Source organism: Oryza sativa, chromosome 4 (genome assembly GCF_034140825.1).
Source record: "Oryza sativa Japonica Group chromosome 4, ASM3414082v1".
NCBI classification, from domain to species: Eukaryota; Viridiplantae; Streptophyta; class Magnoliopsida; order Poales; family Poaceae; genus Oryza; species Oryza sativa.
In genome coordinates this window covers 28,973,251-29,000,848 of record NC_089038.1, presented here as the reverse complement: position 1 = coordinate 29,000,848, position 27,598 = coordinate 28,973,251, and the positions used below count along the sequence as shown (strand labels likewise).

Below are 27,598 nucleotides of genomic sequence, written 5' to 3'. Positions count from 1 at the left end.
CAACCTCCTCCCCACCCGCCTCAGCTTGCCCGAGAGGAGATAAATGAGAGAGAGATGGGAGAGAAGAAGGGAGAGAGAGAGTGGTTGGCTGACACGTGGGGCCCACGTGGGGTCCACGCTGACTCAGCTGCCACGTAGACTAAAGTCAGGATCAAAACTGCCGAAGGACCTCGAGCGACCGGTTTTGTATAGTTAAGGGACCCCGTATATCTGGTTTTGCGGTTGGAGGACGTTTTTTATCTCGCTGACAAGTTGAGGGACCTTCGGTGCACTTTTTCCTGGCCCGAAAATAGTTTGTGTTCACCATTCCACAAAGCCCAAACCGACGGTTGGTCGAGACCACCGAAGCCGTCCGATCGATCTCACCCTCTCACCTGCGGACTGCTCCCCTCGCGGCTCAATTCCCGCCGGCTCTCTCCGAAACCGCGGGCAGGTGACGGTGACGGCGACGGCGACCTCCCTCCCACTCCCACCCTCTCGCCGGAGCCAGCCAGCCAGCCACCACGTCTCCGGCGATCCGTACCTCACTGCCGCTCGCTGCAACCAGCACAACACCGCTCCTCCTCTCATTGCGTTCGGAATAAGGCCTGACATTGGAGGTCTAAACCCTAGCTGACTACCGTTCCCCGGATGGAGGCCGCGGCCTCCAGCCTCTCGTCGCTGCTCGCCACCCTCCGAGTGGTCGGCCCGTGGACGCCGCCGGCAACCTGGGAGTCCGTCACCCAGGCTGGCGGTGCCGCCCGTACCGCCAACCCTGGAGGGCGGCTCCGGGGGGATCCGATCTACGAGCTCGCATCGGTTCCGGTGAGTGAAAAATTACCCACCAATGCACTTCGATTCAGTGTTATTTTGAGCATTTTCGCCAGAGTAGAGCTCAGATTGCTGAGCTAGTAATGAGATTTTTGCTGCATTTCAACTTCTGTAAGGTGTGATATGCTTTGGATGGAGTATCTTGTAAATGCAAATTGTGATGCGTTTGTTGATTGTGTTTATCACTAGCAGGAAATGTAGCACGAGATCATCAGGAATATCCTACTCGTTGCTAGGAATGACAGTAGGGTGGTAGCTAAATGGTGAAAAGGCCGGGATTCATTCAATTATCTAAAAAAAGCTAAATGGTGAAAAATTAGAAGTACCCTTTGTCTTGGGATCTACCCAATTGAGTAGATCTGCATGATTTTTTAAAGTAAGCGTGTTGATCTGATGATTTATTATGTGAAGAAAGGTAGTTGGGATTAACCAGAGAAATGATCATCATTTATCATGACAAGCTGAGTCTTGAGTTGTGACATTTTATTTACTGTCTCTAGTTGTCTACTGGTGATGAGTCTGATGATCATCTTTCTTCTGCAGGATGCTTCTTTGGTTCGTTTGGCTTTGCATGCACTGCATGGTGTCAAATCATCATTAGATGAGATTGAGGAGCTCTCTGTGCTGTTCTTCTCATGTCCGGCTGATAGGACTTCTCATCGTGTTGCAAACGTGTGGTCACGTTCATCCAGTACTACCTCTGTAGGGAATATTCTCAAATCTATACGCACTACAGGTCTTTCAGTTCTCTTCCTGTGCAAGTTTCTGCATTTTTATCTTTTCCAAAGTCGAGAATTGAATGGTCGAGGTAGAGAAGGACATGAACATGAAGTTTCTGATAGCGAAGAAACTGAACAACCTGCTCCTTACAGTTTAGTGAACCAAGCATTTGCTGCAGCAGTTGAAAAGGTTTTAGAAGGTTATTTTTGTTCCTTGAATACTCTACCAGCATCAATTAAGCTGAGGCGTTTGGAGGGACAACCTGATATACCTTCCATGACCCCAGATGGAGCTAGTTATAATTCTAATTCTGAAATCACTCTTCTGGAAGTTTATCTCCACACTGAGGAGTTAAGAAGACATATTAAGTCCCTCGGAAATATATGCTTTCCGAAGTTTGCAGGTCTTTCGTTGTGCCAGGAGGGTTTGACAACTGATTCTAACTTGGGGTTTGAGAACTTCCCATGGAGCACTGATTTGCTTTCCTATTTGTATGTCCATCTTCGTGTAAGCAATCATCTTATGATTTTTAACCATACAACTTCTATAGGAATATCTTGACCTTTTGCTACTTGATGGCTTTTATAGTTATACTTTTGCTAATGTCTTAGATTTGCATATCTTATTAACGATGTCATAGATTTTTATATGTTAATTAACCTGAGTATTTCAGATTCACTGCAAGTATATTTATATTCTTTGATACTGGCAGTATCCACCTGTACAGTAGCTGAGATTACATATATTCATGTGTATATGATGTTGTCCTTTCTAAACATACCATTATATAATCTGGTAGGCAAACTTCTTATTTTTTCAAGCTTTTTTGTTTTTATGATTCAGAAGGGAGTTCTGATGGGGAAATCAACTCTTTAAAGCTGTTTCTTTCACGATTTCACCCTTGTCTTATATTTCCACTTCTGATAATATAGCTCTGAGCCTCTGAAGACCTCCTGATTCAAGAATAGTTTTCAAAGATACTGCCAGCTATTTATGCTAGTCTATTCTTTACTTGACAAGAATGATATGAATATTGTCTTGCTTCTCTGTCACGAATTTTTCAATTTGGATAAGTCATATATCATTGTTCTGTAGATAGCTCATGCCAAATGTTGAAACATTCCTGATATTGTTTCTCTTGAACTTTAGGATGCCGATTCCGTTCACTATGGACTTCTAAAATATCTTTTTGTTCGTTCTTGTGAGCCATATTGTAATTTCATCAAGTCCTGGATTTACCGAGCTTCTGTTGATGATCCTTATGAGGAATTTCTCATAACTCAAGCTAAGAATAAGCGAACTCAAGGAGGTTCTTCAGACCCAGTAGATAATTTCACCCTGTTGTCCTTAAAGGTAAGATTTGTGTAAAATTTCCTCCTTAATCAACAGAATTTATGTTTAACACCAAAGTCCTAGTATATGGCCCATTGTCTGTTCATATACTATCTATCATTTAGGCTCTGTTTGTTTCGGATGTTCAGCCGAGCTGATCAGCTGCACAAGTAATGAAGTGGCTTATTAGAGATTGATTAATTAAGTTTTTAATATTTCAAAGTTGATAAATGGATTTATTTTATACATGAGAAGTTTTTTTTTTTAAAAAAAAAAATCTCACCATTTAGCGGCTTGGGAAGCGTGCCCATGATAATCTAGGTATGTAGCCAGCTCAAACTTTAGAAAAGAATGGAGCCTTAATCTTACTAACTTTGAACTAGACTTGAATTCCGTTTATGATGTGTTATTGTCAACAGGGAGCAAATCATGTATCTGCACCATGCTTTCTAAAAGATGTATGTGGTCCTCTTCTGCGCACTGGACAACAACTTCAAGTGCTCATGAAGCTTCTAGAATCGTGTAATCTTTCTGACACTGGAGGAGATGCTCATGCATCTCGTCACATCATTCATCTGGAGGAAATTCTCCCATGGTTTGATACGTCCATCGAGTCTTCAATGAATTCATTCACTTTCTCAAAAAGTAGGGTGGAAGCAGTAATATGTCAAAGAGATGCTATGTACAAGTCAATGATAGAGAAGCTCCATCACTTTTTCTCAAATGTTGAGGTCTAGTTACACATACTGAATTACAGTCTATTTTCAGTTACTGCATTTGACTAATTATATATGTGAGGCTCTCTTTTGCTCTAAGAGAAGCAAGAACATTTGCTTCCTAAAAGGGCTTGCATATTTTATGTTGAAACTTTGCTGTCAGCACTGAAGCTTGAGCTTTTCCCTCAAATGGACATTTCATGCTACCTTTGCTTCTGTTTACAACCATGTTTTGAATTATTCATTTGACAAAAGGCTGGTTTTCAGGTAATTCCTTTTGATGCGGCACTGAATGTTCTGCATATAAGTACAAGCCCTCTAGATACAGCTGTTTCAGATGTGGAGCTGTTCTATCATGGCACAAATGCTCTACCAGCTTGCAATGTGTATGTTGTGGATATACCTTTATTGCAATGGCTAGCTGTTTTTGAATATTCATCTTCCATTCATTTCTTCTGTGGTTCATTGTGCATATTTTATTCGATATGTCTATGCTTGCAAACAACTAGACATAGGAGATCATAAGTCTGTACCACACTTCTTGTAGTCTGATTTGTCTTTTTTTCTTGTCCTCTGTAATGTTAGGGTTGCAGAGCTTAAAGATAATGATGCTTCTTCAACATCACAAGAATCTTCAGATAAAGTGGATGCATTAGAATCATCGGAATCATCTTCATCATATAGTTCTATTGATGATATTGAAGATGAGATTGATACTGCTTGTGATAATATGCCTAGCTCGATGTTCTCATCGTACCGTGCAAGTTCAGGTGAAGCAAAATGCTCATCTGTAACCACAAAGTTACTTTCATATGAAACCTGTTCTGTTTCTGATGGGATTAATCCTGCTAGCCCTATCAATGAGAACAAGAAAAAGGACGACTTGAGTTATGGACATGTTCCTATGCACTCGCAGAGTATAGAACATGACGTGGTCTGTGATGCTTTGGAACTGGACAATCAATACAGTGAATTTTGGCCATTCGACAGTTTCTTGAAGAATTCATTCGATATATCCTCTGGAAAAATGAGTTTGGCTGAAGAGTTCTTATATACAGGAGATAAAGGTGCAGAGCAAGTATCACATGCCAATGTTGTTTGTCGACACTCTGAATCAGGGTCTCCTAGACTGCCAAATAGGGATAACGATGAAAAATCTATCAATATAAAGCAACCATGGAATACTAACATTCCTTACAATTTTAGCATTAATCCAATAGTGAAGAATGCGGTTTCTTGTCATACGGAGCATGACTTGCATGGAAATAGGAAGAACCAAGCACTTATTGGCTTTAATTTTGAGTCAGTAACTAATCCATGTGAAGCATATTGTGGGAGAAGTACTTCTTCCCTTGATGAGTTTGAAGTCAGATCTGCAATGGCTGTACAGTCCAATGCTCAGGCTTCTAAACAGTTTGATTGTTCCAGCAAGCTTCTTCAATCGAAGACAACAAGTCATGCTTATCTTACTTCCCCAGGAGACATCTCAGCACAAACAAATCTTCTAGAAAATCCTTCGGGTGGGGCATTCTGGGAGAAATCATTAGAGTACACTGCTAAATCAATGGAAATAGCTGGAGATACCACTTCATCATCTGATATGCCACTTGATATAGCTATTGACAAGTGCATTATACAAGAAGTTTTGCTGCAGTATCCTTGTGGTTTTCCTACAATTTTGTCTTGGTATATTGCTGCTGGTATTCTTTTCAAGTCTGGGCATTATTTTTTTCTTGTTTTAATTTATTATAGTTTTGAACTATATTTTTCCTTGTTCTAGCGTTTTGGTACCTCATTTTCTTGTGAAATTTTTGGTATTGCATGATGCTATAAATGCATTTTGAAGGAAAACTCCAGAGGCCTGCTAATATTCTCTCTTTCTTGTCTAATTTGGTCTGGTCACAGTTTATTACATAACCAGTATGTTTTGCTAGCCCATTTGTCTTGTTTACCAATTGTGGGTTCACATATGGAAACAACCCATATGAAGGATGTGATAAAATGCTAGTGCAGTTTAGTTAGTGTTGGAAAACATGATCTACGGACTCTAAAACTCGAACCATTAAATTTCAGTGGAAAGTTCTTTCAGATTTTTTTGTTGGAAAATAGTAGAGGAATCCCCAAGGTTATAATTATATTAAAGAATATTTCCAGAGGATTAGAATGTACTAAAGTCAAAGAGAGCTAAAGAGTTTCTATGGGTTTTTCCTCCTGATCCTTAACTGTACAAGATATAAATATGTAAGCAGCTTCACGATGAAGTTGCTTGAGGATGGTTTTGATCTTTGTGGACACTTACAAGCACTGCGGCGTTACCATTTTATGGAACTGGCTGATTGGGCAGATTCTTTTATTGTTTCTATTTATAAAAAGGTATCATTCTCCAACCATTGTGTTTTAGACAATTGGTCATGTACTCATGTTTATCAGCACCAGAAAGTCCTTGCAATTTTGAACTTCCTCTGTGCAGAAGTGGTCCTTTGTCAAGTCTGAGCACAAAAGAGCAGAGATCCAAGGGCTTCTTGACTTGGCTTTGCAGAGGTCTTCATGCGATTCTGACCCTTATAAGGAAAGGTTGTTTGTATATATGAATGAGCAACCAGTTGTTTCTCTTAAAGCCTCTACATGTGGTAATAATGATTTCATCTTGGATTATCTTGGGCTACAGTTCCTTGGGGCTTGATTGCTCAGATTATTAACTGCCCAAGTTTTCACTGCCAGGTCTTGATGTGCTGGACGACATCTTATTGGGCTATAAAGTTGATTGGCCAGTGAACATCGTCATTACAGAGGAGGCACTTAAAACATATGCTGAAATATTTCGGTATCTTGTTCAGGTTAGGCTTGCAGTGTTTTCTCTGACTGAAGTGTGGCGATTTCTGAAGGTACTTTTCTCCTTCAATGTTTTCTTATAGCACCTTTTCATTTGGATGTAAATCCCAGAACCTTTTCCCCACTTCTTGACAGAAGCCATTATATAGTACCTGTAGTGCTGTATTAAGTGATAGTGAACTAGCATTTATTAAATATCAGTAGTTGAATGGATTATAAATGATACTTTGTTTGTTCTCTTAATAGATGCAGTACATATATTTGCATGAGATCCCCTTTTTTTTTCATGTAATACATTTGTTATATATGCTAAGATTGTCTTGTGCAAACTGATTTCAGGAGTTAACACAGTTAATCAGTCGTTCCAGCCATAATAGACCTGATGTTTTAAAGGAATTGAGTTCTGTGATGAAACTGAGGTACCAATATCAAAAAGTCTTCCTACAATTTTGTGGCGTCCAACCGTACATTCCTATAAACAATTTGGCAATTGGCACCACTCACTGAAATATTACAAACTCAATGCGTGTTCTATTCAAAATCCTGAACTGTTTGTTATGTTGTTAAAACTTTAAGTTTCTGGGATTTTATCGAACTTGCAGTATTTAGGCATTTACTTTACATGCCATAAGGCCCATAACAAAAGTAATTATTTTCAATATTTTATATAAATTATTTATTCAGCATGTTTAGCATTAGCTCATCAAAGTCAAACCTACTTCCAACATGATACTTGAAAGAGCTAAATTTGACAGAGTAATGTAGTTTTTTTGTAAAGCATTCACTGCAGTTTTATTTCAAAACTCTGTTTCTACAGCATAACATTTCCAAGCATTAGAATTAGCAAATACACAGTTCAAAGTGACAAATAAGTGAATAAGTGGTGTTTGATGGAGAACAATTATAGTGCTTCCAAAAGACTGGTCTCCTGTGCTCCCAGCACACATAAGTGCTATCAAATTGTCATTTGTGTGTAAAAAAAAGGGAATTACTAAATGTCATTCGCCAGAAAATCTGCCTTCAAATCATGCAGATTTTGGGCCATCGGATGTACTTTGTGATTCGTGCTCCTGCCCTTCTTCAGCTCCGGCGACCTCATCTTCTTCTCCGGTGCCGGCAGCACCCCCAAACTTCAGTGGGGACCTATGGATTAGGGTCCGGTAGTTGGGGTTAGGGTGGGAGAAGGGTGGGGGGAGTTCTTCGGCTTTAGAGAGATGGCCGTGGGAGGCGGCAGCTCGGCGGTGGGTGGTGGATTGGGCGGGCGGTGAGGCGGCTGCAGCTAAGTCACCGGGAACGTGGAACTATGCCAACTTCCTCGTCCCGGGAACGCGGGAATAATCTCGTTCCCCCCATGTTAAAACATCAAAAAAGTAGCGTCCCGCTTTCCTCGATCCTGTTCCTCGTCACATTGATCTGGGAGCTTTTGTGACATAGGGCGGCGGCGCCGCTGAAGCCATGGGATCGTAAGCGAGCGGTGGGGGAAAGACAGGACTGGTTAGGAGAGGTGGCCGGTGGTGGCAAATCTGGTGGCGGGGAACCGCTGGAGACGAGGAAGACGATGGCGTGGGGGCAGCTCACCGCCAGTGGCTTGAGGAAAAGGAGAGGAGAGGGAGGGGGAGGAGGCCAGCCAGGGCAGCGCCGTTGACGCCTTCTAGCCAACCGGTGAGGCCGGGCGGCAGCACGGTCGAGACGGGATGGGTCGCGAACTCGCCCTGGTTAGTGGCAGCGGCGTGAGGGGAGTCGGGAAAAAGGGGATGATGAGTTTTTGTAGGGTTTAGTTGCTTTGCACGATTCTTAAAGCAGTCGGGTGGTCCAGAATCTGCAAGATTTCTAGGGGAGTATTCTATCAAATGGTATATAGACAATCCAAAAATAAAGAGATATGTGTGGCATCGCGGATCATAGAGTTATGCAAAATTTCGATTCAGAACACATTGTACATAAAAATTGCCTGAACCAGCACTTTTATTCTATCAAGATTGTTGAGACGAATTTTGGCATGTTTGTAAATACCATCATTTTGCACACCTCCGTTTTTTTCCAAACTAAAAATTACTAGATAACACTTTGTATGTTCAAAGCATGAGAGCACCAGGCCTTTTGGGAGCATTGGAGTTCTCAATAGGTAGACTCTATCCACGAGAACACTATTTTTATTTGAGTAATCAAATGTTCAAAACATCCACCAATCAGCAATTTTTTGAACACTGAATGACTTACTTCAAGTAAAAGAAATATAAGGCCAAACATATTTAGCTTTGGCTGTCTAAGTTCATAATTTGAATGTTCATATTACAGATATGAAATTAAGAAGTGCATATTTTTTGTCAAAAAGCACTACCATAGCATTGTAATATCACTAGGTTTTGTAGATGTATGACAATATAAACTAGGGGTCAAAGCTGTATGATATTATAATTAGTGGTCTTTTTGGGAGCACTAGAACTGTTCTAACTATTGCAGATTAACAAACCAACTTTTCTGTTGCCTGGTAGGTTCCAATTCATCTTTACTCTTCCGTTGATAGTCATCACTGTGTCAAATATCTCTGGAATATTTGGTTTTTATCAGTATGTTTCTTGGCATTAACAACTCTTTTCTGTTTATTCAGACATCAAGTTTATCACTTTCTATCAACACTACAACAGTATCTCCATTGCCATTTGTCTGATATATCATGGCGCCGTTTTCAACATTCACTTCAACATCAGGTATACATTCCTGTAAATACGATACTAAAGCTGTTTCCATATTAAACATAAAATGATTGCTACACTGTCCTGTGATGATTTTGTCCTGTAACATGTTTTTTATATCATAATTTTACTTCTGCTGGAAGGAAACTAGTGGATTGATGATCTTCAATTATTGATTAGGTGAGAGATATGCTGGATCTCGAGTATGTGCATCTATGTTATGTTACTGATGCGCTTCACATGTAAGACCTTTTGTGTTATGGAAAGATTATTTTTCTGATGCACAAAACTTACAGGTTATTCTAATTGGTCGTTATTCTAATGTTCAGATGTTTCTTATCTGCTGAAACAAAACCAATTGCTGCCATAATTAATAGCATTCTACAACAAGCTTTGGAGTTGCGGTCATGTTTTAAGAGCCTCAATTACATTTCTGAGTCAACAGTAAAACAACTTAATCTGGATTCTCTTATAAATTTCTCTCAGGTATTCTCTATATTTCAAATGCAGAGATGAAAGAATATTTGGACTATGTGCTTTGATATTTGATTTGCTTAACTACTGAATTGTATTCTGGCAAGTAATCTGTACTTTGACAAAATGTATGAAGAGCGAAGATTTATCAAATGATACACGAATGGACTGTCATCATTTTTTATTTTTTTCGATTTAACATCCTTAAAATGTTGAAATATAGTTCTGAATCCAGTAATTTATCCTATTCGTTAACATCTGACATCCTTAAGTGCCCACATCCAGTAATATTGGACCTTACTGTTTCGTCATGCTGCATGTATACTTCGCTATTTCGTTCACATAGTAGCTGATTTGTTCTATCGCTGGTAGCTGTCTTGCTGAGATATGCTACTGAAAGTTGCAGCGCAACAGAGACTTACCATTTCTTCCTATCATCTACCAGTAGGTTCTATATATCACGTTCTTTTAATCACTTTCTACTTTTTCAAAACAGGTGGACGCTATTAGAACGAAGTTTGAGGGTAATATCAAAGATTTGTATATTTTGCATTTGAAGTCTTCGAAATATGGGGAGATTGGTCTTTATCGTTTCTGGGGGTATCTTAACTACAATGAGTATCATTCCTTGATGATCAACAAAGATATGGGCTGCTTCTATTTCTAATGGGAAATCGTTTTTAACCAAAGCTCAAGTATCCCCTTTATCTTCTGTGGCTAGCTTGCCTTTTACAACAATTTGATGACAGCATGTTCTGCCTTTGATTGTACTGCTAGTAAGAAGAGGTGCATCCCTTTGGTCTGCTCAATCAGTTCACATTTTGCACCCTCGGTGACACAGGTATGTTTGTACAATTGTCTGTTTCTGAATATGCATCACTAGAGCACGCTGCTGAGGCTTCTCGTTTCCTTTCATTTCGGAAAGGAGGAACACACTGCTAGTCTGCTACCATCGCAGAGCATGAACTTACCTGAAGACAGTAGTTCCTTGTATGAACTTTCCTGAAGTAATAGTGATCTTTAGAGTTTGAGCATTGTATGGAGTTTTCACTTGATAGAATAGTGGTTTTGTGGAAAATACGAGGCTAGGAATGAACTTCAAACATCCAATTAAAAGGAAAAAAAAATTGACGTGACTGGGAATGCATGTTACTATTGTATAGCTGTAATCTGAGACATGGCCTGGTAAATCAAAGCTGTGATTGAGTAATGTGTTGTGTTACGCAGGAGAGTTGTGACTTTCTGTTGTTACTGTAGTTCTGTCTGAATTTCAAGTGTGGATCATTCTGAGCGCCTGAAAGCTGTTCATCTTTCTGATGACTCCCAGTGCTTAAAAAACTGTGCTGATGGAAGCGTGAACACCAAACAATAGCGTGTAGAGATAGAAAAGTCCCATGTCATGGTTCTAACATGAGGCATGCGTCATATGACAAAAGTATAAACCTGATAATTTGTAATGACCAACACATGCGCCGGTGACGAGTCAGAAGGATGCACGGCGCATGCAAACTACGTGGAAATGCAAGCAGGTTTGTTAATATAAGCAAATCTATGGCACTGGGTTTATGATGTGTATAATTGACAGCCACTAAACTCCAAAAGGGCATCCCAGGTAGTAGCTTGACAATGTGTAATTGGATCAGACTTGGGAATAGCGAGGCAGAGTACATCAGTGTATATCTATGGACAGCTGGATGACAGGATGAGTTAGCGTCCATGAGAGATCTTGACTAAACTTTTGAAATCACCTTTCTGAATCTGTTGGTAATCAGGAATCACCGAATCGGAGTCACGATCGAGCTAGTAACTCCGTTGAAACATACTGCCTGTAATTTTTGTACTCCTAAAAGAAGGTGACAAGTCATGGAAGAAACAAACTTTTATACCTGTAAATTGGTTCTCTTTCTCCTAGCACATCTGGGGTGAAAGTGAAACAAGAATTAATTCTCATTGGAGCTGTAAACAAACTGATGTTAAAGGTCCCAGGTACCAAATTTGGAATTCATTGTAGAAATACCGTAAATAACATTAGATCAAATATAAAAAGGTAGATATGGCATCCAAGAATGGCCGGGAGTTTACACTTTCTTATTGAGAAAAGAATGCGTTCAAGTTCAAGCTGCTGTTTATATAAGACCTACTCTGTATTTTATTGAACAAATATGCAGTGCTTGAAATGAACATATGAACATTCAAGGCCGGGTTTGTCTTCATAGCCCCAAACCTCAAAAACTACCGGAGTTACACAATCTCTGACATCCAAAACTCCAAATCATTACATATACTGTAGAGAAAATTACTGCTGCGCTGCTGATAGAAATGCTAAACCACCTTCTTTAATTCATAAGCATTATTGGTTATCTGTCATAAACTTATCATAAAGAAGTCACATATATTTTCCATATATATATGAACCTCTTCAACCTCCATGAAATCTCAGAGTAGAACAAGAGTATATGACAAATGGATCAATAATCCTCAGAAATCAGAAAGATTGGTTTCTCTTCTTTTGCGAGATTAGCTTCTCTTATGCTCAAACTGTAGACATGCATACCTTTTCCTTCAAATAATCTCTATTTAAAAGTGCTTTCTCCTCAAAGAATCATTGAACACCAGATCTAAAACTTACCAAAAAACCTTATAGCACTTACCAGCGCATACAATGAATCGCTCAAAGCTAACATGCTTGAATTCAGACAGAAGTTCTCTGAATGAAGAATACATGAGTGATATTGGTTCGGCTCACATCTGTGTGAACGACATGAGCCGAAACAATACCAAACCATGTCCTCTTCTTCTTTCTCCATCTTCAAGTTCTAGCCCTCTAGCTAGATACTTCAGCTACTTGATTTGCTAGCTAGCCTGATCTTTTATCGTGTAGACCTGAAATTGCCTTCTTTGCCAATGCCCAAGTAGCCATATATAGCATGGCTCTTTATATATAGGGAGTTCGTATGTTCCCTGGTTGAGCCACGTACATGTTATTCCTTAATTTCTAGTAGAAAATTGCAAGTAGACCATCGATATGGTAAACTTAACCAAACCGTAGGGCGTAGGTGGACAGTAGAGATGTCCATTACTAACACCTTGTGATTCCCAGTCGCCAATTTTCTTATGTTCTTAATGTTCTTATTAGGATTTAGGGTAGTTCTTCTATGCACGTACGTAGGTGTGCCTTTACAGCTCTAATTAGTATGTACGTCTACTGAGCGTACTAATATATAGTACTAGTGTTTCTCGGTAATCCTCATTTCCAAATGATAGCCACTCTATATATGATACCAAATCATTGTGTACGGTACAACTGCCTGGTATATATTATCATTCATTTATATCATTCTTCAAGATCGCACAAATATTAGTGACATCCTCTCAAAGAAAAAGTAATAGTGGTAGTACCTCATAAAAGATCCAGTATCCACTTCTGTACTAAACAACTTAACTGAGCAGCTGCTGATTGATTTTACATACCTACTCCCATCACTAATTTCGTGATCCTTGTTAAGCTTTTCGCTGACCATTCTGATGTGAATGCAACCGATATATATATGTTCCTTTCTCACAAAGAACAAATATGTTCAGTTTGTGCTCAAATTCATATGTACTATTTGTTACTCAATTTCACACTTTCAGATTTAGATAGCATCGCACCAATGTCTCTACATGGTTGGATAGTTGCAGTACTAGCTTGATTTGTACTAGAAAAATATGCTCCCTAGTACTCCTGATGCTGCAAACACGACAAGAGTATAATTAAAAGAGATAATTAATCGCGTGGTTAGCTGATTGGACGCGTCGTACAGGTGCCAACAATATGCACACGGAATCAGCGAGAATCCAGGCACAAATTAACCCAATTTGTTCATTGTTAGTACCATGATTAGACCTTGTCAGAACGCACGGTCATGGTGGCGCCCAATTTGCTCCCATCCTCCTGGCCAAATTCAACATTGCTCACCAATAATCTGAACTCCGAATCTTTGCACGCCACGAAAACTAATTGTCGGCACGATCTGATTCGATCTGATCGGTCCAATGCATCGTAATAACTAATCTTGACGTGAAAACAAAAACATCGTGTTACGTAGACGAAAGTAATCAAGAATTGTGCGATTGGTGAGCAGAAACACACGCACATATGAATACTATGATACGCCATGGTGGTTGCGATGCTTGGCCAATGGCCATAAGGTCATACTCCAAAGAAATTGCACACACCTTTTGTGAAGATCGAGCTGATGGTTTTTGTATGCATTCTTGCTGATCACAAGGGTGATTAAAAAGGGGTCACGAGTGGTACTTGCTATGCTTAGATATTTTGATTCTGGATTAGCATTGGCAGGAATAATTTGGTACTGTAGTATGGTCCATCGTTGCCCTATTCTGTACCCATGAATTAAATTATTTGCTGAACCTTTTTTAGGCCGGCAGGCACCGCTTCAAAGTTGAAGTGGATGTGGACATGTGGTTAGCTTTCTAGGCTCTGTACTAGATAAACAATTAAAGACTTGTATCCTAGACCAGAATGTTACTTTGGTGCTGTGAAGAATGCGACATGGGATGGCCTTTTTGGTTGAGCACATCAACGTCGTAAATTTTCGTCGACAGTGATATGAGATGTAGAAATTAACCTTCTAGTAGCAATCTACCACTACAGCTAGATCCACACCAAATTATTCACAAGGAGATAAAAACAATTTAATTTATCAATTACAAAAGCTAAATTAGTAATTCACAATTTTTGGTACTGAGTAAGTTATTAGGAGGTTGCAGAAATTGCCAAATGGACAGGTTTGGCTGAATTGGATCTGTATGGGCCTAAAAGCCCATTATCACACAAGGCCCACATAACAAGGTACGTAGTAATAAGATGAACAAGGCCCAAGCCTACTGTCTACGAAACCCCAAACCGACCCACCTCTCGCCGCCATGGCTGCCGCCGACCAGCCCGCCTACGGCGATCGCCGGCCGTCCCGGCGCACGTACAAGCCGGACCAGCCGGAGGGCCTCACCATCTCGTTCCGCGAGCTCTACGACCTGCCGACCTCGCCGGAGTTCCTGTTCCACGAGGAGGCGCTCCGCAGCCGCCGCACCTGTGGCGAGGACCTCACGTTCTACACCGGCTGCGGCTACCTCGTCGGCCGGGCGGCGGGGGCGGCCGCGGGGCTGAAGCGCGCGGCGGAGGAGGCGGAGCGCGGCGAGTCGATGAAGCTGCGGGGGCAGCCGCGTCCTCAACCAGTGCGGCTCCCTCGGGCGCGCGTACGGCAACCGGCTCGGCGTCGTCGCGCTGCTCTTCGTGGGGATCGAGAGCACCGTGGGGGGCCTCCGCGACGCCGACGGCTGGGCCAACACCGTCGCCGCCGGGATCGGTACCGGCGCGCTCTACCGCGCGGCTGCCGGCCCGCGGGCGGCGATCGTCGGCAGCTCCGTCGGGGGGCTCATGGCCGGCGCGGTGGTCGTGGGGAGGCAAGCGCTGACGAGATACGCGCCTAACCTGAGCTTTTAATTCCGAACAATTAACTGTATTAGCTGCATATGTTCCAATGAATCCAATCTACTGGGTTGAGGTTAGCAGTTGTTTTAGGGATTTATATCTGCATGGGTTTTATCTGAATGAAACTTGAGAGTAAGAATCTGTTGGATTAGCTAGCTTGATAATGTCGGCTTATGGATATCTAGATGTGTATTGAGAATGATTAAAAGTTTATGCCTCCATTTGGAACTTCAAGCTCAATGTTATGATGCTATATAAATGCTGTATTAATGCAGAGAGGTGTGAAACTGTGAATGATGCAGAGCATGTCTGGTTGTTCTATACTTTTATTGTTAAGGCATCTAGGGTTGTGGGTTGATTTGTGATACATTGGTTGTTGTTTATGTTAGCCTGTATATTGTCTATGGTTCTTTCTTAACCTGTATAACTGGCGTCTGTTGGAGTGTTGGTATTGCAATTAAGAATAAATGCAATAGAACGAGGCTGCAAATTTTGTCAGTAGAATATCAGTGGTTTATCTTGATGTTTATACTGAAGGGAAGAATGAATATGCAGTCCCATGCCATTGGTTTCAGAATTGCAGTTACATCCTGCATTTTTCATATTGGTTAATTGCTGTTTTTACAGCAGATAGGCATGTTTAGAGTAGCATGTAGCCATGTAGTGTCTGAATTTACAACAGTAGGCATGTTTGTAGCCCCACAATGATTTCGAGGGAACAGTAAAGATTCTACAAACGTGGAGTTAGCAATGTGGTGATACTCACCTGTCCTTGTAAGTTAGAAGATTAATAGTTTTAGATGCAAAATGTTATAGCTTGATTTGATCTCTACCAGGTCATGTTGATGTTCTCCATCAAACTTAGCTTCCTCAACTCCCCAACTCATTTCATTCAATGGTAAAATACTATGGCTTGGTAGATTTTGTTCCATAGCATGGTAAATTGTTTGTTTGCAAAAATGCTATGGCTTGATTGTGCAGCTTAGTCTGTTGATTATGTCTCGAATAACCTTCCAGAATCTTATGATAAAAACTGGCGCACCACTGAAGTCCCAAACCTCGTGATAACAAGCAATAACATTCTGAAAACATGTGTGAACCGTAAGTGTTTGTTATGAAAAACTTGCCTTTCTGCTGCTGTGCTATCTGTGTCATCAAGGTGTAAACTGCGCTTGCTTTGTTGTAAGGGAATTGGTAATTACTGAGCTCTGCAAATGTTCTGAACCGGACAGATAATTCCATCATGATCTGCAAATGGCGTGCTAATTGTATTAGGAAATGACGTTCAGCTGCATGGTTCTTCAGCTTTTGCAAGCTAGCTGGTACCTTTTGGCACTGTTGCCTTGTCTTTTACAACTGCCAGACTAGAGAACACACCCTAATGTCGTTTAGCAAACGAGCTTCTGATTGTCCTCTCTTTCTGTAGTAAGTGGCAACTTTCATTCTTCAGTGTTGTCAGTTCCATCCATCATCTATGCATCACGCCGGCCGGCCCACTTCAGAGTCCTTCAGCTCAGAATTAACAGGTCAGGATTAGACTTTGTGCACATCTCTTGTGTAAATTATGACAACATCATTGTCTATACGTAAAGCATTTGCGTCTGTATGCTGTGATATGTGCATGTGTTCCATGTAAATTAACTAAAGCAGGAGAAACTATGCACTACCATTGCTAGTCGAATTTCCTTCAGTGCCATGCTTCACCTCTAGCAAAGTAGAGCTCACATGTCGTAATTATTGCGGACATACATTTAATAGTAGTATCATCTTAGTTGAGTTACCTTTGCGATATTGTTATTACGGCAAAGCTATTCTTAAGGGTGATCATAAGTTTTAACCATGGCTAAAGTTTTGAGGTACATGAATGAAAGAGAGATTGTTGACAGAAAACACGAGGCCTGGGGGATCTGCTTAACTCCAGTGCAGGTCCAAAGCTCGCCTTCGAATGTATGAGCGTGCCAGTTGATTTGATCCTGTAATTAACAAGAAATAGAGACAAAGAATTCGTGGTTAAATCTATAAATGATAGCTGATCGGCTAGGTGCCGATGACATATCATTTATCTTTGAGCCGATGTCGTTTATGAATCGATCGGCGGTTATAAATAGATAGTAAGGAACTAAATCTATTCGATCGGCTGTAGATATTAACGATATATAGTTCTTATATTAATATATACTTAAATCAAGTGATTGGGATAGATCGGTCACCATGCCGAGACAGTATAAATCACTTAGATCGAAATATATATTAATAACAGGATTATATATATTTATAGCATGGCCGATCAGATAGATCTAGCATGTATCGGCTAATACTCCGATACTACTTTATATAAAGATATCAAAACAAATATAATATACCAAACAAAAGCTTAATATACTTAAATGCAATAAGATCTTGACATAAAGGGCGGATTTAACATGTCACTAAAGCACATAGATCAAATATGGTTAAATCAGATAAGATCGGCTGAAACTCCGATACTACCCTAATCGGCAACCAGAGGACAGGCTAGAGATTGATATTCTAAGCACGACTTAATAGATCAAACTCAACTGATGCAGCATCAAGTATGAAAAGAAAAACAATATCTAGACAATCAAGCCACTGGATGTTTCATAAAGTGGTAGATATTTTATATAATCTAGGACAACGTCGCATTTAACCTAATCGGCTACCTTCTATTAACAGATGTTAGCCGATTGTAGGTTACATGACGATATTGCCAAAGATTATGTAAGATATATGATAACTCGACGAATTATATAGACAAGATTAGAGTGTCATAAAGATGGAAGCACTAATCTCGAGAACACAAGTCGTCATAACAAGTTTTACCTCTTGTTGAAGATCGAAACCGATGCAGCTCAACCCGAAAGTAAGAACTCATCGAAACAAAACTAAAGCAAAAAGGTGGCGATGCGCCGAAATTGTATTGAACGTATGTGTTAAAAATTACATAGGGCTCGGGGTCTATTTATACCCGAGAATTACAAGATATGTCCATACCGGACACGACCACTATCTCTAACAAACTTTAAGATACCATAAGTCTTTGCGGCAGACTTTTACCCAAACATATCTCTAAGGAAGTTACATAAAACATTCTAATTAATAGATACAATTGCCTTCTCAGGACTCTATACATGTGCGGCAATCATCTTGAAGCACCTCAATTCAACCCGATGTCATACACCAAATTATACTGTCAGAATCGGCTGCATCGGCTTACCTAGTCCGACTCAGACCCAGCCGATCCTAATCGTAGCCGATCTGGACTTTAGCCGATTCTTGCTCTGTTCTCGGATCAATCTCCGCCTTCGACTCCACCTCGATCTAATCTCCTTTTCCGATGCTGATATTACTAAATTTGGTCGTTAACAGAGATCCAGAGCAAAGGTAGCACAAAAGAATGATGCTGATGCTGACTGATATCTGTAAGTTTTGATGCATGAAGCATTTCCAAAATGGCGGCAGCTTCTGCATAATCAGCTGGTGGAAATTCAGTGCCACTAGTGGATCTCAAATCTCATGGGGTGGCATTGCCTCCACCTTGTACTTCAAGTTTAACAAGGTATTTACAGGTTGAATGACTGAAGAATCCAAGCAGCAAAGTCGAAAAACTCCATGGAGAAAACAACAAATATGTCAATATTTGCCTGCAGGACTAAGGCTATGTCTTTCCAGTTTCCACTCATCCATGATGAGAAATGACGGAACTTGCTTCGGTCAGGTATTCAGATGGCCCCATTAAACACGCTACAATTCTCTGCATATTAAGCATCATACGTTGTGCCTAACGCTCTGAATAGTGTACATTTTCATGTGCGGCGCAGAAGCAACAGTGAAGTGAAATGTTGCTGAAGTTTTCAAGTTCTCTACGCACTACTACGGATGCGAGCTGTAGCAGATAAATCTGCCTTTTCCAGAGGATTACTGATTTCTACTACAATCAAGATATGGTTAGGAGAACAAATTGATCCTAACAAATATGATTGCCCAACCATTATGATATGGCATTCAGTAAGACAGATCGCTTTGGGAAGGTCAGTGCTAAAAGCCCAGAATTCTTTCCTGTTCTTGGAGTTTAGCTTCTTGTCACCTTTTCAGTGCCCTTCATTGTCAAAGCCCAGAAAGCTTGTTGGGATATGATGACCCTGCTATCGTTCCCACAACTTTATCTTAGTAATGGCCAGTTCACAAAGCATTGCATGATGCTGATCCTCGAGAGGCAGGCAGCGAAGGAAACCTGTGATAGCTTTTGCTTCGTCCACCGTAATTCTCCCCCCTGCGATGCAGCGTACCCCAGCCTCATCATGGTAATACTTCGTACTTCGGCTGAAACTCTGTCAATTTCACACTTTTGGGTAGTGGAAATGGATTTTAAGCTTTGAAAAGAATACAAAAGCTAATGATGTTATTTCCTTGCTAGTACAGTAGTACTCTACCACCTTTTAGTTTCATCCATTTTTCCCTACACACTACTAGTATTTTGTAGTAATAGTTCAGTTTTGTCTACTCTTTTGACCAGCAAGCCAGTGGTCCTGTGTGACTAGCTTTTGCACCTTTCTATCCAATCTCCGTGTCTACACGCTCTGCACACGCGCGCGCCTACGGCGGCTAGTACATGCCTTGACTGTTTCTCTTCTCCAATCAATCACACTCTTCTCCAATCAATAAAGCAGTGCTGCAGCTTGCAATGGGAGATCAAAGAGAAAATACTTGATAACCAAGATGTTTCTGTGAAGGCTAGAATGGTCAAAGATTGTTCATCATTCCTGCACCTGTGCCTCCGGCATGTTCTGTTGCAGTAGGACTGTTGGAGTGATCATGGCATCTCAGGTCAGCTGGAGACCCTGCTTGCATGAGGCATGCTCTGCATGTAGTAGTAGCTCAATGTGAGGAGGGCACCAACAAGAGGAGGTTGTTGTAGCCTCCAAAAATCGCCATATGTTTTCTTTGGATGCTCTCAAGGAGGAGCTGGCTCAGAAGGGAGAAATGCAGGGGCGATTTTTGGAAAAAGAGAATCTCCTTTGTTCAGGGTATTCTCACAGCTGCAGGAGCTGTCAAAGTCAGTGGTAGGAACTAGGAACAACATTATGGGCAGCAGCACTCTACTAGTACATGGACTTGTGAGGTTTCCTGTATATATTCTCCTTTTATTTCCTTTTGACTACTTGCAAAGAGCCAAGGAATAACAAGGTATCCTCTCCCTAGACTTGGCTAAGTTATGTGATCCACAAAGAGAACTTTGATGTTACCATTGGCCGAGCCCTACTCTGGAAAGCCATCTTTGACATGATCAACAAAAGGAGGCAAAGGAAAAGATGTTGTGAGGCGGCAAGAATCTCGCCTTTCTTTTTTCTGTTCTTTGGTGCTGAAGCCTGAAAGCAACAGTACGACAGTGATACTCTGGATGGAGCTAGAGAACTTTGCCACTTATACTGTATACACGTACTGGAGGTGGACTGCTAATTAGGATTTAGGATCATTGCACTGCATACTCAAGGCCCTACACTGACATCTTGCAATTGGCTAACTTCCTAACATGATCAGGGTATCACCGTATCAACACTGAAGCAGGTGATTAAAAGTTCAAAACCGACATGTGAGACTGACTGATGTACAAAAACTGGATTACTGGAACCAAGGTCTAAGATCCACAGATGGACATGGAGAGTTCCAAGTTCACACCCGGGGCAACAAGACAACCTGAGTTCCCGGAGCAGTCGCTGAAGCTCCTGGACGACGACGAGAGGATGCAGCTGCTTTCGCTCGGCGACGAGGCGATCGCCGGCATGCATTTGGGGTCTGGACCGAGGGAGAGTGACAGCGAACATTTCTCCAGCGGCGGCGGCTCCGGTTGATCCCTTGCAGCCGTGCCGGTGCTGCTGGAGATGAATCCACTGTTCTCCACCTTGGAGCATTGCAGCTTCAACACGGGACCAAGATGGTGCACTTCTGGTTTGATGATCTGCACAACACCAATGAAAGCAACAGTTTAGATGGATTAAATTCCTTCATTGATGACAAAAAATGGTCTTAGGATAATGGGCATTGATGACAGTATGGTCTAAAAGCACCCGCAATGATAAAGTAAGGTGCTATCTATAAAAAATGTACATCTCAGCAATAGATTAGATTAATAGTAAACCACTTCAATGGTATGTCTACATGGGTATCTATAGCTCTCTAATCCATTGCCTCTTCTCTATAGACTATCTCCAGGTTAGTAGATAGCTTTGCTCTCTCTCTTCATTTAATCTCTTCCAAGTAGGAAAATATGCTGACATGGATCTCTTGTAGAGAGCCTATAGATAAACATTGTGGCTGCCCTAAGGAGAAGTACGCATGCAGTAACTATCAAATTTATTTCCTTGAACGTGCAACTTTTACCAGGACTTGACCCTGCTGAAAATCGTTTTCCTTGCTGCAGTAAAATCACAAGGATCGGCAGATCTGTGCCGTAACGTACAACATCTACGCTATTGATGCGTTCCAGAAGCCGTAGGATATAAGCAGTTTTTTCAGACTCAGGTAAACCACAGTGAAGTCTTAATTGGGTTAATTCTGTCTGCACTTTTATCAGCATGAATTCTACTGGGTGCAACATGGAAGGCTTTCAATTGAAGGCTGCAGAACGCTACTACCACAAATGACAAATCACTACTGCGATGTGAGGTAAATGCCTGGAGTTATTTGGGTCATCACTGTTAAAGACAGGGGGTTTCAACTTTTAAGGACTATATTCGCAGTCTTCTCATATCAGTGCATGTGCATCCTTGTCCTTCTGAAATTACTACTACAAGTATTCATGAGCTTATCTGGGTTTTGCACATGTAGTAAGATAAAGGGAACAAACATTTACTGACAATTCTAAAAATGCAGCAGGATACGGATTGTACAGTAGTCAAACAACCTAAGATATTCAAAATCAGGAACATAGAAAATATAGGTATGGTCAAGACAATACAACATGCACAGCCCAATAAAAAATATTTTTTACAAACTACTTTGTTGCCGCCTTGACCAAATCCATGTATGACAAGTGGGCCCTACAGATATATATAAAAATCTAATATATTGCATGGCAAATTGACAAATGCAATGTGTACGTAGGAGCTTAGCTAAATTGCAGTAGATCCATTTATAAATGGTTGAATAGAATGAGTAAGTCAGCGTGTGAAACCAGTTAATATTCCAAGAGAATGTGATACTTTTGATTAAGTTTTCCCAATGTTTCTTTTAACTTTTCTTTTCAGCTGATGTACCTTAAAGGGGTCAGATTCTTGCACCGAACATCCCACGGTTTGGAGGTTGGAAGCAGCAGCACCACCATCTGCAGCAGCAGCAGCAGCAGCATCCCTCTGCCATCTGAGGCCCTCCTCCTTTATTCTCCTCTCCATTGCCATGGCTTGCATGTAATCATCAATGCAGTACTGGGTGCCAGTAGTCCTCATCTCACTGATTCCTTGGCTTCCTTGCATGCCTTTGTATGTGGCTTCTGTCCCCATCCTGGTCCTGTTCATCCAAAGACCCCAAAAAAGAGAGTAAATGGACACCCAAGGGGAAAAGGTGACTTTGTGTCAAGATTAGGCCTTCAAAAAGCTTGTCTTTAACTTGAACACAATTCAAAGTTGGGAAAGTTGAGGCCCAAACCTTTTCAGAGGGGGGCACAGGAATTCTCTGGGGACTTGCTCATCAGCACCACATGAGTGCTTCCTTTGCAGCTGTGGTTGCATCTCTGATGGTACAATGAAAGAAAGGGGTTTGGCTTTCCATTAGCAACATCTAAAGTGTGCAACAACAATTTCTTTTTCTCATATATCTAGCTCTTCCTATCTTTTTGAACAGAGGATTTGCATGATGAAGGTACCCCATGACTCCATGAGAAGGTAAGACTGGTTAGTTGCATGGCGCAGTAGGCATGTGGCAAGGGGAGTTTAGAGATGCCCCCACATAATTAACACCGAAAAATAGCTCACACAAACAACAAGGCATCTATTTGGTTAAAAAATAATAATAATAAACTGGATGGTCATTCTACTGTGGACATGAGCCTTCTTTTTCCTCTGAATATTATAACCAATGTACTCCAACTAAACAACAAAAAGCGTTGACATAATAACACTAGAAAAACAACTACTGCTGCCACAACTACTATCATCTCGTATCCCCAGGGAACAGGGAGGCAAATTAAAACCTCTGGCTTTGGGAGGATGAAGAACCAAATAACGTAATGATGGAAGAAAAACAATCATCTCTCACCTGATCTCCTTCCCGTGCCATGGGAGCCGAGCCTGGAGCATCTGTACATCTGTTTCAAAAGGATAAATGGACAAAATCAAAATTTATGTATTTGCATGCTCTCTGGGAGAGAGAGAGAGAGAGAGAAGGCTGCAGGAGACTGAAGGGATAAGAACCTGGAGGTGGCTCTTGACATGAGATATGGTCAGCCCCTTCACCCCCATGAGCTGAAGAATGAGCTTAGGTGTAGCCTCTGCAATTCAAACCAGCAAGTTTACAAGTTAGCCTGACGAAGAGATCGCTAGGAAAAAAAAAATACTAAACTCCTAAAGGACGAAGAGTAACAAGCAACAGAAAGGCAGAAAACAATTCAAGGTACTGTGAGAAAGTTGTTCTCTCATGAAAAAAAGAAGACATCAACATGAACAAGCTATAGCTAGGACGACATCAAAGAAACTAACAACCGAGGGAAACATAAAACATGGCTGTCACAACTGAAAGAAGAGCAATCCCTGGAAATAAATAGCTATGGAAAATAAATAGCTATGGAATGCAGGCATGGACTGGAGAGGGTGAAAAATAGTCTACCAACGAATGCACACAGAGAAAAGAAAAACAAATACACGATGAAACGCCGTGCATGAAGAGGACGTAGCCAGGAGCAAGAAGAAGAAACGCACTGTCTTGGCCACCGAGGAATTCGATGGCTTGGACGAAGCTGCAGTGGAGCTCCCCGGTCCACCTCAGCCTCGGCACCTTGGACCTGATGTACTGCCTCACAGCGCCGTTCCTGCCGCAGCCACCGCCGCCGCTGCCCATCACCAACAACGGTTTGCTTCCGGCGATCGACAAGGAGATCAACGGAGGCAACCGGTGGTGCAAAGAAAGAACCAAAGCTTCGCTTTTTCTCTCCTCCTCCTTCCGGTCCTCCCTCCCTGTCTGACTTATGTAAGCATGGATGGATGCTTGGAGGCTGGAGCTACACCACCAACGCCAAGGCCAAGGCTGTCTCTCTCACTCACTCGCTCACTAGAGATGCAGCACTTGTTGCGAGAAGCCAAGCTTCTAGCTGTGCTCTCTCAAAACATCCTCTCTCTCTCTCTCTCTCAACGCTAGAGGGGGTGTAGGTTTATACTACTCCCTCTCTCTGTGGTTGATATACTGCGCATCGTTGGGCATGTCTAGGATTAGCGAGGCACTGGTTGAGCGACCCTACGCTCACGAGATACGGCCATCATTAGAAGAATTTAATGTGTTTAGAACGGCGAAGAGAGAAATAATCAAATAACGCATGTCCCGTTGTAGGAAGAGTGAGCCTATTTTGTGTAGTAACAGTGTGAGTATCTACTTTCCCCCCTTTCAATATATTGCTACTAGTCCTCAATGAGATATTTCTTAATCTAACAAATTTAGACGGAGTATTAGGTAGCAATATTTTGAAACGGAAGAAGAACTCACACTCTGGCTATAATATTGAATGGAGCATATCTTATTACTATAAATCTATAAATGCAGAAATCTATTCGGATTCGTAGTAATTAGATGTGTTTCATTTTATAATAGGTATTTATATTTTTGTGATAGAGGTAGTATACTCTTGTTTCTGCATTGCTACCACGGAATAATGTTAATTTCAAAAACCATGCCATATGCTTTGGAAAGTTTCTTTACGAGCGAAAAGAAAGCGAGCTTAATGTCAATATACCCCGCAGGTCAATAGTTATAGCGCGTGTTAGAACGTGGATCAATCTAACTATCTAAGTACTAGTACTCATACTAAGAAATAGTATATGTGGAAAATTTTCCCAGTCTACCTGCAACGTACACTAATATATCATGCTTCTAAAATTCCAGATATGTTAGAACAAATGCGGTCAAAGGTCCAAACTTCAACCTATAGAATTTGTCATGCGAAAATGACATTGGCGGACTTATATATCACAGAGCATATGCTTTCCTGTCATTATTCTTTACTAGTAGTTATTTGGAAGTTCTTGTAATAATACCACTGAAACATGTAGGACTCCTTTAATTTGGAGGAAAAATAGGAACTTTGAAGGATTTCAATTCTATAGAAAAAATTCTTATGAATGCTCTTTGAATCAAAAGATTGAATCATCCAACCTTTTGAAATTCCTATTGAATAGACAATCATGTATGGATTTTGGAGGAAACTTAGCAAGAGCTTAAAGCTCTTGGAAAAATTCCTTTTTGTCTATCTCTCTCATCCGATTCCTATGTTTTTCATACAGTCATTCATGTGTGTTTTGCAATCCTCTGTTTATACTTACATTCATGTTAGAATCTTGTGTTTTTCTTATTCATGTGTTTTTTCTATTTCTACGTTTTTTCATTCATGCGATTCAAAGGGGCCCGTACAGTGCAAAGGTGTCGAATAGAGAGTACATCACTCCTTCCATTTCATAAAAAACAAAACTAATACGGAATGTGACACATTCTAATACAGTAATACTACATATCTGAACAAAAAGTATATATCCAGAATCATAGTATTAGAATGTGTCATTTCATATACAAAGTTTTTTATGGGACTTTCTTTCAGATTTGTAGTATTAGGATGTGTCACATTATGTACTATATTTGTTATTTTTTATGAAACGAAAAGGAGTACTGTCAGATTTGATTGGTTGAGCTTCGGTTTATAATCCACAGCCATTTTCAGATTTTTTTAACACTAAATTTTACAGTTAATTTAGGAATTCTTTTTAAAGAAAAGACAGTACAAACACATAACGTCATGTTACGTGCTCACACTCTCACACTCTATCCATGTTAGGGTATCCTAAATCTAGGCTGGTATATATATATATATTAAGATCGATGAAGTCAGTACAAACAATTTATTGTCGATAAGTATGCCGTCTATCACTAAAAGAATAATTAGTCGTAAATGTGAGCACCTATTACAAGTCTAGACTTAATTCAATCTAGATGGGCACGTTTGATCTCAAAAAATCTAAGCTAATCAGTTGAGTTCCACTCATTTCGCAGGATTTTTCATGTTTCATTGGTCAATTTTAGCTTAAGAATCAAATTCTTGTTCTAAATTTTTTCCTTGCTCGTGTCACGTGTCTTCGACGTATATATACCGTAGTAAATTGTTCAGACAATCAAGCCCTGATAATCATAAACAGGTACAAGAGAATACAGATGACCTTAATTATATTAATGAGAATCCATCAAGCCGGTAGCACTTGCCATCCAGTACAAATTAAACGGTGTTATTTTTTTTAGATAGAATTAAATGGCGCTCATGCAAATGGTACAAATAAATGTTAACTCCCATCTGAATAATCAGATGAAGGTACTTATTTGCATTGTACACACACGAAAGAGCAATTACACCCAGTCCAACAGTGAAGACACTGTTTAAAAGCACACGACACACTTCACTGAAGTGCATGCAAGTGAACAAATGGAAGGGGACAAACCGGATGCACTGGTCCAACCATCCACCACCCCCCAGTAGTATTTCACCACCACCTGGACAAAGTCTTTCACATCGAATGATTAAACATCTACATACTAAATATAGGTTAAAAAATAACTAATTACATAGATTATGACTCATTTACGAGATGAATATTTTAAACCTAATTTCTCCATGATTTAATAATATGGTGCCACAAAAATCATTTGCTAATGACGGATTAATTAGACTTAATAAATTCGTATCACGGTTTACTGATGGATTCTGTAATTAGTTTTTTTATTAGTATCCGAACACCCTATACGATATCCTATATAATACTTGATATGACACGCTAAAACTTTACAACTCTCATCTAAACATCTCCAAAAACATTCAGAAAGGTAGTAGCAGTAGTAGCAGTAGCAACTACTAGAGCAAGAGACCACAACACCAGTCCACCAGTAAAAAAAAATAAAAAAAAAGAACCCAATCTTGATCAGCATCAGCAGGAAGCCATTATGAGAAACGCCGCAGCTCCGGCCAAAGCCCTTTGACTCTACTGGCCGCCGGGGAGACGACGACGATCTGCATGCATGCAATGCATGGCCGGACACTCGTCAGACCAGTATATATGTGGGGCGCCGCGGAGCTTTGCAATGAACATATTCATGCACATAATATTATCTCTGTATCTACTGTCACTGTGTACGTACGAGTACACGCAGCCCAGCCGGCCGAACGGCCGGCCGGCCATCAGCCTCCCCCAGTGGGCACAAGAAAACGGCTAGCTAGTATCACGCACCAACTTTTCAAAAAAAAAAGTATCACGCACCAGGAGGAT

General features: G+C 40.8%; 2 protein-coding genes and 1 pseudogene across 6 annotated transcripts; 2 read left to right on the top strand and 1 right to left on the bottom strand.

Annotated features, from left to right (window-relative positions):
• The first annotated feature begins 392 nt into the window (after positions 1–392).
• Positions 393–10,790, top strand: LOC4336693 (uncharacterized). 5 transcript variants are annotated; one of them, XR_010740925.1, is made up of 15 exons: positions 393–804; positions 1,354–2,037; positions 2,680–2,883; positions 3,282–3,593; positions 3,846–3,964; positions 4,164–5,231; positions 5,810–5,951; positions 6,049–6,205; positions 6,300–6,463; positions 6,750–6,829; positions 9,022–9,121; positions 9,287–9,348; positions 9,436–9,592; positions 10,077–10,421; positions 10,506–10,790. XR_010740925.1 is itself a non-coding variant. In XM_026024833.2 (14 exons), exons 1-14 carry the CDS (start codon positions 631–633, stop codon positions 10,245–10,247), a joined length of 3,594 nt encoding a protein of 1,197 aa, XP_025880618.1. In that variant the 5' UTR covers positions 393–630; the 3' UTR covers positions 10,248–10,790. The 5 variants fall into 5 exon arrangements, 2 of the variants coding, with proteins under 2 accessions (XP_025880618.1, XP_015636703.1); XR_001545581.3 differs by having other exon boundaries at positions 6,049–6,208; XR_010740926.1 differs by lacking the exon at positions 9,287–9,348 and having other exon boundaries at positions 6,049–6,208; positions 9,484–9,592.
• A 3,686-nt stretch (positions 10,791–14,476) lies between these two features.
• Positions 14,477–15,667, top strand: LOC9269290 (mitochondrial import inner membrane translocase subunit TIM23-1-like; annotated as a pseudogene).
• Positions 15,668–20,562: 4,895 nt separating this feature from the next.
• On the bottom strand, positions 20,563–24,449 carry LOC4336691 (putative Myb family transcription factor At1g14600). The gene is made up of 6 exons (NM_001419804.1): positions 24,005–24,449; positions 23,501–23,577; positions 23,346–23,394; positions 22,737–22,821; positions 22,349–22,598; positions 20,563–21,051 (listed from the first exon to the last, which is right to left on the bottom strand). Exons 1-6 carry the CDS (start codon positions 24,141–24,143, stop codon positions 20,731–20,733), a joined length of 921 nt encoding a protein of 306 aa, NP_001406733.1. The 5' UTR covers positions 24,144–24,449; the 3' UTR covers positions 20,563–20,730.
• Positions 24,450–27,598: the final 3,149 nt, after the last annotated feature.

Coding starts and splice junctions, on each gene's coding strand:
- LOC4336691 (NM_001419804.1), bottom strand. CDS start 24,143: ATGGGCAGCGGCGGCGGTGGCTGCGGCAGGAACGGCGCTGTGAGGCAG. Junction 23,578..24,004: donor ATTCCTCGGTGGCCAAGACA/GTGCGTTTCTTC, acceptor TTTGAATTGCAG/AGGCTACACCTAAGCTCATT. Junction 23,395..23,500: donor ATGTCAAGAGCCACCTCCAG/GTTCTTATCCCT, acceptor CTTTTGAAACAG/ATGTACAGATGCTCCAGGCT.
- LOC4336693 (XM_015781217.3), top strand. CDS start 631: ATGGAGGCCGCGGCCTCCAGCCTCTCGTCGCTGCTCGCCACCCTCCGA. Junction 2,884..3,281: donor TCACCCTGTTGTCCTTAAAG/GTAAGATTTGTG, acceptor TATTGTCAACAG/GGAGCAAATCATGTATCTGC. Junction 9,349..9,435: donor GTTACTGATGCGCTTCACAT/GTAAGACCTTTT, acceptor TCTAATGTTCAG/ATGTTTCTTATCTGCTGAAA.